We start from the raw sequence: 16047 nt of genomic DNA, 5'->3' as shown, positions 1-16047 counted from the left end.
CGCAGCCTTCGCGGCGCGAAGGGAGTTCGCGGCGCGAACTGTAGCTTTCCCAGCTTCCTTGTTTGGCAAGCTTCCTCCAAAATGCCATGTTGAAACCAAGGTCTTGCTTATCCAAAATTCTACACAACTAACAAAAAATGTGAAATAACTATTCAAAACAAAATAAATTAAACCTAATTGCATTTATACAAATTAATGAAGATAAAAGTGTGTAATTACATCAAAACTTGGTAAAAGGGACCAATAAAAAGGTATAAAAAGTAGTACAAATTGGTCCCTAACAGTTATCTAAGTTACAAACCTCACTCATGACTTAATACCAATCCTAGGTTAACTTACTAGATTCATCATGTAAATTTCACCATTAGCATGTATTCAACATAAGCATAGCATCAGAAATGATTAATGGTTGGAGGAATGCATTTAGAAAAACTTAAGAAATAGATTTTGAAGTTTTTAGCATAAGTCAATCGATTGGTTGGGGAGGCCCAAACGATTGGTTCCTCTCACATTTCTGTTTTTCTAAGTTTGCTGAGGATCAATCGATTGGCTCACTAAAATTTTCCACTGTTCATAAATAGAAAGTTTGTGCAATTGATTGTAATACACTGTCAATCAATTGGTCCTGTAAAAATCACATCTTCTACAAAACAAAAGGGTTGTGCAATTGATTGGTTGCAAGGACCAATCGATTGGTCCATCCACATTTTCATATTTTCACTTCATAGAACACCATTTTTCCTCTGTCAATCCATTTCCAACAAAGACCCACTCCTTCTTCCAACACACCCATATCACTACATGCTCATATATACTTGTATAAAAAGAATTCCAAGTTCATAACCACAAGGATTTCAAGGTCATAAACACATCCAATCATTTCACTACAACCGCAACAAATCATGTAATCACAACAATCATAGGAACACATCAAAGCACATGTTCATGGAAATCAACAAGAGCAAGAGAAATGCTCATCATGTAGCATTGATTTTCATGAGTTATCTATGATTCTACAACCCTAATCTTCTAGAAATCTAGGGGTTCTAACTAGAACCTACCTCAAGAAATTGAAGAGGAGAAGTTGTTGAAGATGAGATGAGGATGAAGATGATGGTGTTGGTTCCAATCTTTTCTTCTTTTTCTTCTTCTTCTTCTTCTTCTTCTTCTTCTTCTTCTTTTCTTCTTCTTTTCCACTAGCCTAGTTTTCCATTCTTCTCTTGAGCTTTTCTCTTTCTCTCTATTCTTACTGATACATAGAGAAAAAAATGAAAATGGCACGTGTGGGTAGTTGGTAAGAGATAATAACATGTGGCCACCATTTACCACAAATAACATGTGGTTAGAAAAGGTTACAAGTAGTAACAAATATCTCAAGTGGCACTACACTTGTAATATTTGTTCTACCAGAGCTATTGACCCATTATTAGTGTTACCAAAATGTCCCAATTAATAAAAGGTCAGTCCCAATTAATATTAATTAAGTCAACCTGAACTCACTATTTACTCTATTTATCCCAATTGACAACTTTTAGATCACATAGGAACTCAATTGACCTCAATTAATAGGAATTTAGATATTTAAGGAAATACGGGGTATTACATCCTCACCCCCCCCCCCCTTAAATAAAAATTCTTCCTCGAATTTAAATATTACCTGGAACAGATGAGGGTAAGCTTCTCGCATTTCAGACTCCAGTTCCTAGGTAGCATCGCCCGGATGTTATTCATCCCACTGAACCTTAACAAGAGGGATCTCCTTATTCCTTAATACCTTAACTTCTCGTCCTGTAATGCGACTTGGTAGAGGTTCGAAAGTCAGATCTGCTTCCACTTCTATCGAATCTAGAAGAACAGGCTGAAGAGAATCTGGAATGAACTTTCGGAGTTGGGATACATGAAAAACATCATGCATTTCTAATTGTGAAGGTGGTAAAACTAATCTGTAGGATACTTCTCCAATCCTCTCCATAATCTGGTATGGCCCTATGTATCTCGGACTTAGCTTCCGTGACTTAAACAGTCCTTTCAGTCTCAACCTCGGAGGATGATATGAGTGAGAGATACTCTAAAGTACCATTCTAAATAACCATCCATAAATCTCCCATGAAAAGACATACCTGGCATGCCACCACAACCATACTTAACGTTTTCTCACCCTAACTAACTGAACAGATAAAATACTTTAACGGAAGAGAGGTTAAGGTACCAATACGTAACATTTTTTAGTTAGGTGACCAACATGAAACTTCGCTTAAAGTTAAGGGACCTAAGGACTAAGTATGCCAACATTTAAAATGAATTAGTAATTTATAAAAAGAATAGTATTTTAAACTAACAACATTCAAAAAAAGTTAATTAAAAATCATTCTTTTGGTATATTATAATTATCTCAATAAAGCATATGATAATGCATAAAAAAAATATTTACTACTACTTTGATTCTATCCCCTAAACATTTCATTTTATTTTGATTTAGTTTTGAATATTCACTATTGTCAAAATTGTTTATTATTATTATTATTATTATTATTATTATTATTATTATTATTTGTATTATTATTATTATTATGATAAATTCCCTAATGGCTATTTCCATAGAATTTTTGAATAAATCATTCGTTAAAGTACAACATTTTAATTATATATATATATATATATATATATATATATATATATATATATATATATATATTCTCAATATTAACATAATAATATTATTATTATTATTATTATTATTACTATTATTACTATAATAGTCAAAAATTTATTGATGAATATATTTTTGAAATGTTTTAAAAAAATGGTAGAATATTATAATTTGTTAAAGCAATAGTGTTTTTTTTATTATTATACATATCACAATGGTAGCTCTATTGGGAGGTGTTATTTCAGTAAACTAGGTGTAAAATGGTTGTATAGGTTTTAATATTATGTTGCAGAATTCCCTCTTTTTATATTTTTATTTATATTTCTGTTTTTATATAAATAAGATCTTTAAATTTATATATCAATACTATTTTTTAATTTATGATTTTTTTAAAAACATAAACTTAATAAAATATAATATAAATTGAATATTTTGATATCGAAAATGAAAAGAAAAGAGAGAGAGAGAGGGAGAGGGGGGAGATACAGATAAATTAAAAAAAAATTCAAACAAATTGTATTCAATATTAAAAAAGGAAATAACTTATATTTATGAAATAAAAAAATTCAGAAGCATAAAAAAAATCAAAGTTGAATGCATAAATATAGACCTTTCGATTTAAAAAAAAAAGAACTAATGAACAAACTTTGTATCAATGGATACTAACTCTCTCTCTCTCTCTCTCTCTCTCTCTCTAATGTATTTTAAAACAGGTGACTTTATTCACCACAATACATAAATAATAACATGGCATGTTCCATACAATGCGTCTCATTCTCAATCATGGCAAAAATTTGTTCACGACCTCCACCTAAGCGTCGTACGAATGAATACCGTCTTCTCATGTTATCTAAGTTACAAACCTCACTCATGACTTAATACCAATCCTAGGTTAACTTACTAGATTCATCATGTAATTTTCACCATTAGCATGTATTCAACATAAGCATAGCATCATGAATGATTAATGGTTGGAGGAATTCATTTAGAAACACTTAAGGAATAGATTTTGAAACGATTGGTTCCTCTCACATTTCTGTTTTTCAAAGTTTGCTGAGGATCAATCGATTGGCTCACTAAAATTTTCCACTGTTCATAAATAGAAAGTTTGTGCAATTGATTGTAATACACTGTGTAACACCTTTATCGGGGTGTTACACACTGTCAATCGATCGGTCCTGTAAAAATCACATCTTCTGCAAAATAAAAGGGTTGTGCAATCAATTGGTTGCAGGGACCAATCGATTGGTCCACACACATTTTCACGTTTTCACTTCATAGAACACCATTTTTCCTCTGTCAATCCATTTCCAACAAAGACCCACTCCTTCTTCCAACACACTCATCTCACTACATGCTCATATACACATGTATAAAAAGAATTCCAAGTTCATAACCACAAGGATTTCAAGGTCATAAACACATCCAATCATTTAACCACAACCACAACAAATCATGTAATCACAACAATCATAAGAACATATCAAAGCACATGTTCTTGGAAATCAACAAGAGTAAGAGAAATACTCATCATGTAGCATTGATTTTCATGATTTATCTATGATTCTACAACCCTAATCTTCTAGAAATCTAGGGTTTCTAACTAGAACCTACCTCAAGAAATTGAAGAGGAGAAGTTGTTGAAGATGAGATGAGGATGAAGATTATGGTGTTGGTTCCAATCTTTTCTTCTTCTTCTTCTCCACTAGCCTTGTTTTCCCTTATTCTCTTCAGTTTTTCTATTTCTCTCTATTCTTACAGATACATAGAGACAAAAATGAAAATGGCACATGTGGGTAGTTGGTAAGAGATAATAACATGTGGCCACCATTTACCACAAGTAACATGTGGTTAGAAAAGGTTACAGGTAGTAACAAATATCTCAAGTGGCACTACACTTGTAATATTTGTTCTACCAGAGCTATTGACCCATTATTGGTGTTACCAAAATGTCCCAATTAATAAAAGGTCAGTCCCAATTAATATTAATTAAGTCAACCTGAACTTACTATTTACTCTATTTATCCCAATTGACAACTTTTAGAGCACATGGGAACTCAATTGACTTCAATTAATAGGAATTTAGGTATTTAAGGAAATACGGGGTATTACATCCTCCCCCCCCCCCTAAATAAAAAATCGTCCTCGAATTTAAATATTACCTGGAAGATATGAGGGTAAGCTTCTCGCATTTCTGACTCCAGTTCCTTGGTAGCATCGCCGAGATGTTATTCATCCCACTGAACCTTAACAAGAGGAATCTCCTTATTCCTTAATACCTTAACCTCTCGTCCTGTAATGCGACTTGGTAGAGGTTTGAAAGTCAGATCTGCTTCCACTTCTATCGAATCTGGAAGAACATGCTGAAGAGAATCTGGAATGAACTTTCGGAGTTGGGATACATGAAAAACATCATGCATTTCTAATTGAGAAGGTGGTAAAACTAATCTATAGGCTACTTCTCCAATACTCTCCATAATCTAGTATGGCCCTATGTATCTCGGACTTAGCTTCCGTGACTTAAACGGTCCTTTCAGTCTCAACCTCGGAGGATGATATGAGTGTGAGATACTCTAAAGTACCATTCTAAATAATTGTTCATAAATCTCCCATGCAAAGACATCCCCATTGCATTTTTTCTAATAACGATAACACTATTGATAATGTTAGGGGACCAACATGAAACTTCGCTTAAAGTTAAGGGACTAAAGGACTAATATGCCTACATTTAAAATAAATTAACAATTAATAAAAAGAATAGTATTTTAAACTAACAACTTTCAAAAAAACTTAATTAAATATCATTTTTTCGTATATTATAATTATCTCAATGAAGCATATAGTAATGTATAAAAATAATATTTACTACTACTTTGATTCTACCCCCTAAATATTTCATTTTATTTTGATTTAATTTTGAATATTCACTATTGTCAAAATTGTTTATTATTATTATTATTATTATTTTATTATAAATTCCCTAATGGCTATTTCCATAGAATTTTCGAATAAATCCTACATAAAAGTAAACCATTTTAATATTTTATATATATATATATATATATATATATATATATATATATATATATATATATATATATATATATATATATATATATATATATATTATTATAATAGTCTACAATTTATTGATGCATATAGTTCTGAAATGTTTTAAAAACAGTGGTAAAATATTATAATTTTTGAAAACAATAGTATTTTTGTTATTATTATACATATCACATTGGAAGCTCCATTGACAGGTGTTATTTGAGTAAATTAGGTGTAAAATGGTTGTATAGGTTTTAATATTATGTTGTAGAATTCTCAGTTTTTATATTTTTATTTATATTTATTTCTTACTATAAATAAGCTCTTTAAATTTATAAATCAATAATATTTTTTAAATTACGATTTTGTTTAAAAACATAAACTTATAAATATAACCTTGTTAAGATTATATTATAAATTGAATATTTTGATAACGAAAATGAAAAGAAAAACATAGAGGGATAGGGGGAGAGATATAGACAAATTTTAAAAAATAAAAATTCAAACAAATTGTATTCAATATTAAAAAAGTAAATAACTTTTATTTATGAAATGAAAAAATTCAGAAGCATAAAAAAAATCAAAGTTGAATGCATAAATATGGACCTTTCAATTTTAAAAAAACTAATGAACCAACATTTGTATCAATGGATACTAACTCTCTCTCTCTCTCTCTCTCTCTCTCTCTCTCTCTCTCTCTCTCTCTCTCTCTCTCTCTCTCTCTCTATCTATCTATCTATCTGTCTATCTATCTATCTATCTATCTATCTATCTATCTATCTATCTATCTATCTATCTATCTATCTATCTATATATATCTATATATATCTATCTATCTATCTATCTATCTATCTATCTATCTATATATATATATATATATATATATATATATATATATATATATATATATATATATATATATATATTTAAAAATAATAATTTATAAATTTATAAATATCAACAATTTATAGATACTAATATATAAATATAAATAAATCTTATTGAAAAACATTGAAACCTAAATATCAATTTATATCTATGACTTGACCTACCTCATCTACTTATAAAGAGGAAATTTAACATAATTGTTTTAGTAAGAAAATGACGTTAATTTATTTGAAAGTATAATTTAACAATTTCTTAAGTATTTTATTTTGAAGTAATATATATTTTACTACAGATTCAAAATATTAAATTAAATTTGCTAATAATGAAAATTCACAAATTATTTATTTTGAAGTAATATATATTTTACTACATATTCAAAATATTAATTTAACAATATATATTTTACTACAGTTTCAAAGTATTTTATTTTGAAGTAATAGAGATTAAAACTAATGAAAATTCACAAATTATCAATAAAGATAAAATTCTTAATAATATATAACTTTAAGTCTTTTTTATCAATATTTTTTTCTTAACAGAGTATCTAGTTTATATAATTAATATTATAAATAATAATATTTCAATAAAGTAATAAAATCACTAGAAATAATGAATAGTTAAAAAATAGAAATTTATAAAAAAGTAAATTTTTATCTTATTATATATATATATATATATATATATATATATAACATTCATTTTTATCAATGTACAGATACATAAATTTAAACTAAAGTGATAAAATTGATATCTTATTGCACCATTTTTTTCAGATCTAATCGATGGCAAATTTTCCTTCTCGCTTGTTCTCAATCAACAACGATGAGTCTTTCGTAGCTCCTCTCAATGCTTCTACTTAAACTAGTGCAAATGTCTAAAGGATGGCGTATGTGGAACGTCTTGTTATTGTACTTCAAAGGTCTGATCTCCGAGAAAACGCTCTTCATGTACTCTCTAAGGTTCTTACTATTCTATCTTTCTCTTTTTCTTTTCTTTTTATAATATTTTAATAAAATTACGAGTAATCCAATTATTAAAGGAGTTGTTTAGTATGAAACTGAATGTATTTTCTCTATCAACATAGATTTAGATTGTTATGTGGCCCCTTTTGTAAATCTAATAACATATTTAGGTAATTTTAAGGTAATTTTGGGTATTTGGGTAATTCAAGAAGCTTTCTCATTTAGGTCATTCTAGTCATAGTTGAATTAAAAATCCTCATTATTCAGTGTATTATGACTTACGATTTTCTTTAATTTCAAAATAAATAAATATGTTTAAAATATAATTTGAAGCTGTTGGTAAAGTTTTTATGTAAGTAAATTGATGTAAAGTAAACAATAACATTTTATTGTAATTCACATATTTTTTTCTGGTGCTTTTGGACAATTGAGGTGTGATTATAGTTATAGTTGAGCCAAAATATCCATTATTTAGTGTATTTTGAGACGCATACAAACATACATTATATTTTTTATTTTAATTGTTGTTATTTAGATGGAAATGAGATCGTTTTGCATGTTATAGATTTACACTAGTAATTGGCATATTAAATGTAGATTATTCGATAACTATTGTATCATTCTCTATGTCATGAGTTGATTAATGTTTATTTCATGTCTCATGACTTCAATAGGAAGAAAAACCTTGCAATTAAGAGAGACATTTGAAGAAAGAGAAAAAATAAAAAAAAATGAAAATAAAAGTGTAATGCTTAGTATGATTGAAATAAAATAGAGATATACATATTGTCATTAAAAGTGATACTATGTGATATAAGAGAAAAAAAAGTCTATGAAGAAAAAAATAACTCATTTCAATATAATCAACCAATATCAGTAGTTAGATAGAAATCAAGTGACTCATGTTGTGACTTCGACCAATAAAAAACTCAATATATTAACTGATCTTATGTAATAAATTAAATCATTTACTATAAAAATGATGGAGACATCAAATTTATTTAAGAGAAAATTAGCATGTGTTATTATATTTTGATATTTGTTATTTTACAATTTAGTTTGTATGTAATGTTTCTTGAACTCGTCCAATTAAGACACATGTTTTATATTTTTCAATTTCAAATATTTCAGTGGACTGGGTTATTCAAAGAACTTGCACCCCTATTGTGGAATTCCTTTGGCACTATTGTGATACTTTTATAGGTGTGTTATATGTAACTAATTTGCTATATTATTTTCTTTTTGGATTTCTTTGTGTTATTACTTTTAGAAACCTTCTTTCTTTGTTTATAATTTTTTTTAGAACCTTGCTATTTTTTTACGAAAAAAGATTTGGCAAAAGAAAGTTATATATGAGTTTTACTTTGGTGGATTGACAATAGTTATTCTATGTTTCGAGGAACACAAAGTAGTAGTTGATGAAAAAATCAACCATTGCACTTTATTATGCTACATTTCTCGGTGGATTGAACAATAGTTATTTTAGATTTGGCATAACACAAAGTGGTAGTGGATGAAACTATTAACTATTGTCTTTTCCCATGTTACACTCCTTTATAATAATTATCATATTCTAATTTTTTATAATTTTAAATTTATGTGTCTCCCTATTTATTTCTTTCTATTACATTAATCTTTCACCAATTCGTGTTTATATATTTTCAATTCTACATTTTAATGTAAAGATAATATTCTTATTTTTACAATTCACTCGAAATATATATGATTATAAAAAAGAATTAGAATTAAACCGTGATGATATGACAAGTTTATTGGATGTCTTGTATTTACTGATAGTGATATCTTATTTTACAGGAAATACTTTCAATATTTCCTAATATTTCAATGGAAAATCTTACTGTTGCACAATCAACTCGAGTGTGCAATGTTCTTGCACTATTTCAGGTGAGATAAGTTTGTCATGACAATTTTTGAATATTGTGTTTAGCATGTAGAAATATTATATTTTAAATTCCATTTTCTCACACAAAATATATGAAATAAATTTCTCTAATACTTTTCTCGGCTATCAGATAATCACAGGTTAATTAGGAAGAAACATCATCTTAAGTATGTTGATTGAGTATGCCCTTTTCATTATTTTAAGTTTTTTAATAAAAATTCTTTCATATTAATGCAGAGCTGGAATTGCACTAACAAGTTGTCTTCCAAATGTTTTAACAAATGACACTTTCAATAATTACCTTCGTGTAAGTACTTCTTATTACCTAAATAAGTACAAATTTGATTTTGAACTTGTTTGAAACACATGATATGATATGGTATAGTATGTAATAAATTGATATTATGAGATCTACTATTTTTTTCCTATTAGATTAAATATTATAATCTCACTCTTTAAAAGTAAATAAGTGGAGCGTCGTAAGCTAAATCATGTGCTTTGTGCTCAGATGTTACTGAAACTAGCAATTGAGTTGATGTAACGGAACACGTGTCACTCTTTATAAAAAAGCTATAGTTGTTAAGATTCTCAAATTGAGTGAGATATAGTTAACATGTGTTATAAGGGTGATATTCAAACCTCACAAACTAGTCTTGTAAGGATTGAGTTAAGTTGAGTCAAATTCTAAAATATCTGTTGGATCGCCTATTGTTAAGACTCTTCTATTGAGCCACCTAAGAGTTTGTTAAGAGATTGAAATTCAATGAAATGTGACTTAAATTGTTTATAAATAAAGGGAAATATATATATTACAGACTAGTTATGTAAACTTTGAGTTAGATCAACCTAAATTATAAGAACAATACATGGTAGCTATCAAGCACAAACACCTCTGGTAGCATGAGTGTCATGGGTCTGACACTTATTTGACACTCATACCATATATACAAGAAGAGTCAGTCAAGTGTCGGAAAACTCAAACAAATGTCTTAAAAAATAGCTTTATATTTTATTAGGCATTCTTTGAATCGATGTACGACATGCCTTGATGTCCAACACTTGTATGATACACATACAATATATGCCTGACAATTCAAATAATCAGCAAAAAAGACAAATAATTCAGACTATTGTTTCAAACACTATTATTTTTTTATTTGATTCAATGCATCTTATATATTTATTTTGGAAAAATCTAACACACATATAAAATGGTTAATTATTTATTGAAGTAAAGTTATCAATGAGAAATTATAGATGTTAATCTTGATCAGAATTTTTTTAAATCTTTTAATAATACATGGGTCAATGAAGGTCAAATACTATAATATATGTAGTGATGTTGTATCCTATATTTTCAACATTAACCTTGTCAAAGTATCTATATCGTGTCGTGTCCTAGTATCTGTGTCATAGTCCATATTTCATAGCTTTCTAGTATAGAACTTAACGATTGTTTTAATGCTTAATGATTTCAGAAGATCCAACAACTTGGAGGTTGGTGGAGCATTTTTATGAGAACATAAGGATGAATCATGTTCCACTAGTACCAGGTGGAGAATGAGTTAATAATGTTGTTGAAACATCATTGTTTTGAAAATGATATGTCTTGTTATGTTTTTTTGGGTTTGCAACACCAGAACTTTATGACCAAATTATCTTTCTACTTGAAAACATGAATCAAATCAATAATTGTTTATGCATTAAAATGTAATAATCATTTTGAATTTAAACATATTTCTTGTTTGTTCTAATAAGTTTATATGTGTGTGGTTCTTTTGACCCCTTGAATGTTCAAGTTGATGCTAAGATGTTAATATAAATTGTAATCTTTGACTCTTTGATTTAATTTATATATCATCTCTTGAAAAATTATTATAAATTTCACTACAAAATTAATATTTTTTAATAAGAAAGTCGTTGGTGAATATTCATCCACCTATTTTGGGCTTTATGAGGCACACATGTGTAATCAACTCTCCACTTGTTTATTTTAGGTGATTTCATCTTCATGGTTTGATAGGGATATGTAAATGGTAAGGGATTGTGTCGGGTACACCAAATAATGTCTCACTTTTTCTCAAAACTTTTTTTGAAAACAAAAATGTTATTCATTTAAACCCATCTCAAAGTAGACCTAGTTCATATACAATCAGGAGTTTGTTCTATCTAGCATCAAAACTTAGAAAATATTACATGACATCCCATAAATTATACATGCCACCCCTAAACAATTTTATAATATCAAAAATATTTCTCTCATTTTTTTCACCATTCATATTATTCAAATTTTTCTCTTAATCACAAAAAACGCGATAGCTCATACAAAAAATACGTTATGTATTTTTATCGGCATTTTTGAAAAAATCCAATGTGAATTATTAGTTATTGATTTTTTCAAAAAAATAGGTAGACGAAATATTTCCCGACCCCGCTATAAAATCTGATAGTGTTATTTTTAAACGATTGAAATTTTACCCACTCTTTTATAGTATTATGATTGCACCGAAAACTTTGTGTGGTCCGTAATGATTTAAAACTTGTATAAATATGTCCTATGTTGTTAACAAAAATATCCCATTATGTCTCAAATTTGTTATCTCACGTTTGTGTACTTCAATAATGTGAAACATCTTTTTGAATTTAGGCTCACATAGAACACAATTCTTGATGTTCTGAAAGAGAAACTAGATAATCTCTTGCACCATCGATTGATAACGAATGAAAGATGAAGTTAAACAACTTAGAGTTGAAGATCGATGAAGATTTAAAGTTATATGGAGCATAAATCAAAGATACGAAACAAAGGGTCTAATCAAGGTGGGTTCGGAATTATTAAGATGTTGAAATGTCCTAAATCATCTAGTAATATTTAAGTTTTGTTCATATTATTTGTTTGTTAAGTTATGTTAATCAATGTTCATGTTAAATTATTTTTTTCCTGCAATAATGTAATGCTAATTTTCATCTAATGAATGTTAAGATAAATATCAATAATATCAGCAAACATAAATAATAAACAACAAATAAAATCTATGTTGGTCCACCACATGCAAAGTGTGTTATCCGAAATAACCCTGCATAGATATCACCATCTAGGTTTATCATACCCGTGAGATTATTTGAAAGAAGTGTTACCACCTGCAGGTACTTCTTGTCAGTTATATCGGGTGAAGGCGATGTCACATCATCTGAAAGTCCTCAATCATCATCTGTAGGTTGAGAATTTGAGATGATATGAGGGTGGGATACTCTAAAGTACCACTCTAAATAACCATCCATAAATCTCCGATGAAAAGACATCCCCTTTGCATTTTCACTAATAGTGATAACACTATTGATAATGTTAAACCTAAACCATACATCAATGCCTCCTAATAGAACAATAAAGATTGGGCTAGGAATTCCCTGAAGATACCCAAACTGGCATAGACACATCTTAGGTAAATATATATACTCCAAACTCTCCCATTGAAAATAACCCAAAAAACGGCATTGTCATCAAACTCTCAATGCACTTTATGGTCTACATAAGGTATCCATATGGAATTATCGGCGGTCAGGGCATCGATCCTCCTCCTGTACTCCAGAAGACCGCTTGAATGAGAAATTCCGGCCCCTAATTCTGTGGCAGGAAAGAAGCCATCGGTCATAGGACAATGATCGCGCCAAAAATGGATAGTGAATGCTCATATATCTATCACACACCAAATGCAAATTATATAAATGAAATGTCTTTGATAAATAAGAAAGAAAGAAATAAAAACATAATAAATAATATACGTAAAATAGACTCATATGACCGGAAAGTTGTCTCGTCTCAAAGACAATCCCCTCTCCAATTGCACTATATAATACTATCAAAGTAGCACAATCCCATGCCTAATCGAAATGATCAAAGTCACTAACCAGAGATATGTATATGGCATCGATGTATACATGAGACTTATCTTCTAAAATAGTACATTCTACAAGATGCAACATGTATAACCTAACACTATCCTCATAGATAGAGTGTTGCATCAATATTTATATTAATACATAAATAAAAATAAAAATATAAAAAAGAGAATTCGCAACAGAATATTAAAATCCATACAAGCATTTTACACCCACTTTACTTAAATAACACCTCCAAATAGGGCTACCATTGTGATATGTATAATAATAAAAAATACACTATTGTTTTAACAAATTATAATATTCTACCACTATTTTTAACACATTTCAAAAATATATTCATCAACAAATTGTTGACTATAATAATAATAATAATAATAATAATAATAATAATAATAATAATAATAATAATAATAATAATAGTAATATTAATAGTAATAATACTAATAATACAATAATAATAATAATAATAGTACTACTAATAATAATAGTACAATAATAATAATGATAGTACTACTAATAATACTAATAATACTATAATAATAATAATAATAATAATAATAAAACTTAAAATAATAGTAGTAAATTAATATTAATAATGATAAAATTAATTTTATAATACTTTATTTTGGATTGAATAAAAGATAATTTTTAATAATTTTATTATTTATGTGTAACATAAATATCTTAATAAACAACATTTAGGAATTTTTCAATATAAACATTTTTTTTTAATTTTGTTAATTAAAACATTTATAGGTTTAAGGCTTAATGCATCATTTAGTCTCTTAACTTTATGCGATGATTCTCTTTGGTCACTTAAAAAAAAGTGTTACATAATGGTCATTTAACTTCACTTTCGTTAAAGTATTTGGACATTTCCATTAGTTTGCATTGAAAAAACATTTAAAAATGCCAGGATGGACTATTTACATATTACATGGAATTTTAATATTCCTAGAAAATGGTTAAAAAAGGTTATACTGTAAATCATTGAAGTTAAATAAGAAAGGCATGAAGCTCAAAGGTTAGGGAAAATGAATACATCTCTCTGAATAGGACAAACTGCATTGAAGAAGATAGCATCATCCTGCTCCACAGACCAACGCCATTGATGACGGTAGCAACGTTTCTCTGATTACGACTAAGATAAGGTTTCTCACTTGTAACCTACTAAAAATGTGAACTTTTTTTAGCCATCTTCTTTAGCACTTATGCTATCTTTTGTAGGTTGAACAGGTAATGGAGAAGATGTTTAAATGTGTTGTTCATCATTCTGGTAAGTTTGTTAGGGAGTTTGCTAACTTTACAAAATTTGGGTATCAAGGGTTAGAGACTATTTGGATGTTGATCCAGATTATTGGAGTTACTTTTAAATTTAAGGTATGTTAAAAGATTTAGGTTATCCAACTGGAGATAAACTTTGGTATTACGATGAAATGAATGCTTGTGATATTGTGTTGTTAGAGGATGACAAAGGAACTAAGAGGATGCAAACAATTGCAGTAATGACTGAGGAATGTCATTTATATGTTACTCATCATGTTTCACAGCATGACAACCTGGAAGGCCCAAGAAAAAGAGGAACAAAGAAGCTGGAGAAATGGTAAGGGATGAGACACATTTGAAAAGGGCAAACCATAGAATCAATTGCAGTCGTTTCCACAAGGAAGGTCACAATAAAGTCAAATGTAAACTGCCACAACCAGTGGTACCTCCAACTCAGGTAGAAGAAGGAGCCTTAACTCAAGAACCACAAGCAATAATTTCAAGTCAACCACCACAACCAACAATTTAAAGTCAGCCACCACAACCAACAATTTCATGTCAGCCACCACCCAAAAAGAAAAAGAAAACTTCAAAAGGGTGGGAAGCCTATTTCAAGTTAACCATGATGTTTATTGTGATGTCTGTTATGCGTTATAATGTCTTTTTGTAATGTTATTTTAGTGCCTTATAATGGCTTATTGACAATGGCTTTTTGTAATGTTATTTTAGTGCCTTATAATGGCTTATTGACAATGGCCTGTAATCCCTTTATGTAATGTTATTGATATTCCTTATAATGACTTAATGACAATGGATTATAATGCCTTTTTGTATCACTTTTTGGAATGTTATAGATATGCATTATAACAAGTTATATTTTGTTCCAACTTTTATACGAGTTACGTATCAGTGTTAAAACAGATGAATAATGTACAAACACAACACTTTGTTAAAATAGACATTAATATTCTTCATTAAATAAACAGAAGATTACAATCATATTGTAAAAACAAAGCACTAAATTACCCTAATCCTAATTGAAATACTTTATTACAAACACAAGGTTCAACCCTAAGCTAAATATCCCAACCATAATGGACATTTTCAAGCATCTTTTAGTCTAGATAACCTCATTCTTCAATTTGTTAATTTTCTTATTTTGTATTTCAAACTACAAATCCCTTTCATCAACAAATTCATCGCCTAACCACTTGAAGAAATTACACCCATTGTCCATGTGATTTCTGTAATTTCTACAATCCCAAACTTTTTCTCATAGTTGACATTGCTCACATCAGTAACAGTATGAAGAACACTATCATCTTGGAAAGAACACTCAATTATCTTGTTTCTACGAAGCATGGATTTAGATGTACCAAAGCTTGTGATTGAGAAACTGCTTACTTCTTAGACATTGAAGCACT

The 16047-nt window shown here is 28.7% G+C and overlaps 1 protein-coding gene across 1 annotated transcript in view; it reads left to right on the top strand.

The window, feature by feature from the left end:
* Positions 1–11229, top strand: part of LOC127117720 (uncharacterized) — a 55164-nt gene extending 43935 nt beyond the window's left edge. Inside the window, exon 10 of the mRNA XM_051047817.1 lies at positions 11008–11229. Within this exon, the coding sequence (XP_050903774.1) occupies positions 11008–11018 (11 nt within the window). The 3' untranslated portion in view covers positions 11019–11229. The remainder of the gene's footprint in view (positions 1–11007) is intronic.
* Positions 11230–16047: the final 4818 nt, after the last annotated feature.

The sequence above is a fragment of the Lathyrus oleraceus genome, chromosome 2, assembly GCF_024323335.1.
Source record: "Lathyrus oleraceus cultivar Zhongwan6 chromosome 2, CAAS_Psat_ZW6_1.0, whole genome shotgun sequence".
Lineage (NCBI taxonomy): Eukaryota > Viridiplantae > Streptophyta > Magnoliopsida > Fabales > Fabaceae > Lathyrus > Lathyrus oleraceus.
The sequence above is the reverse complement of the archived record's forward strand: the minus strand, read 5'-3'. Positions and strand labels throughout refer to the sequence as shown.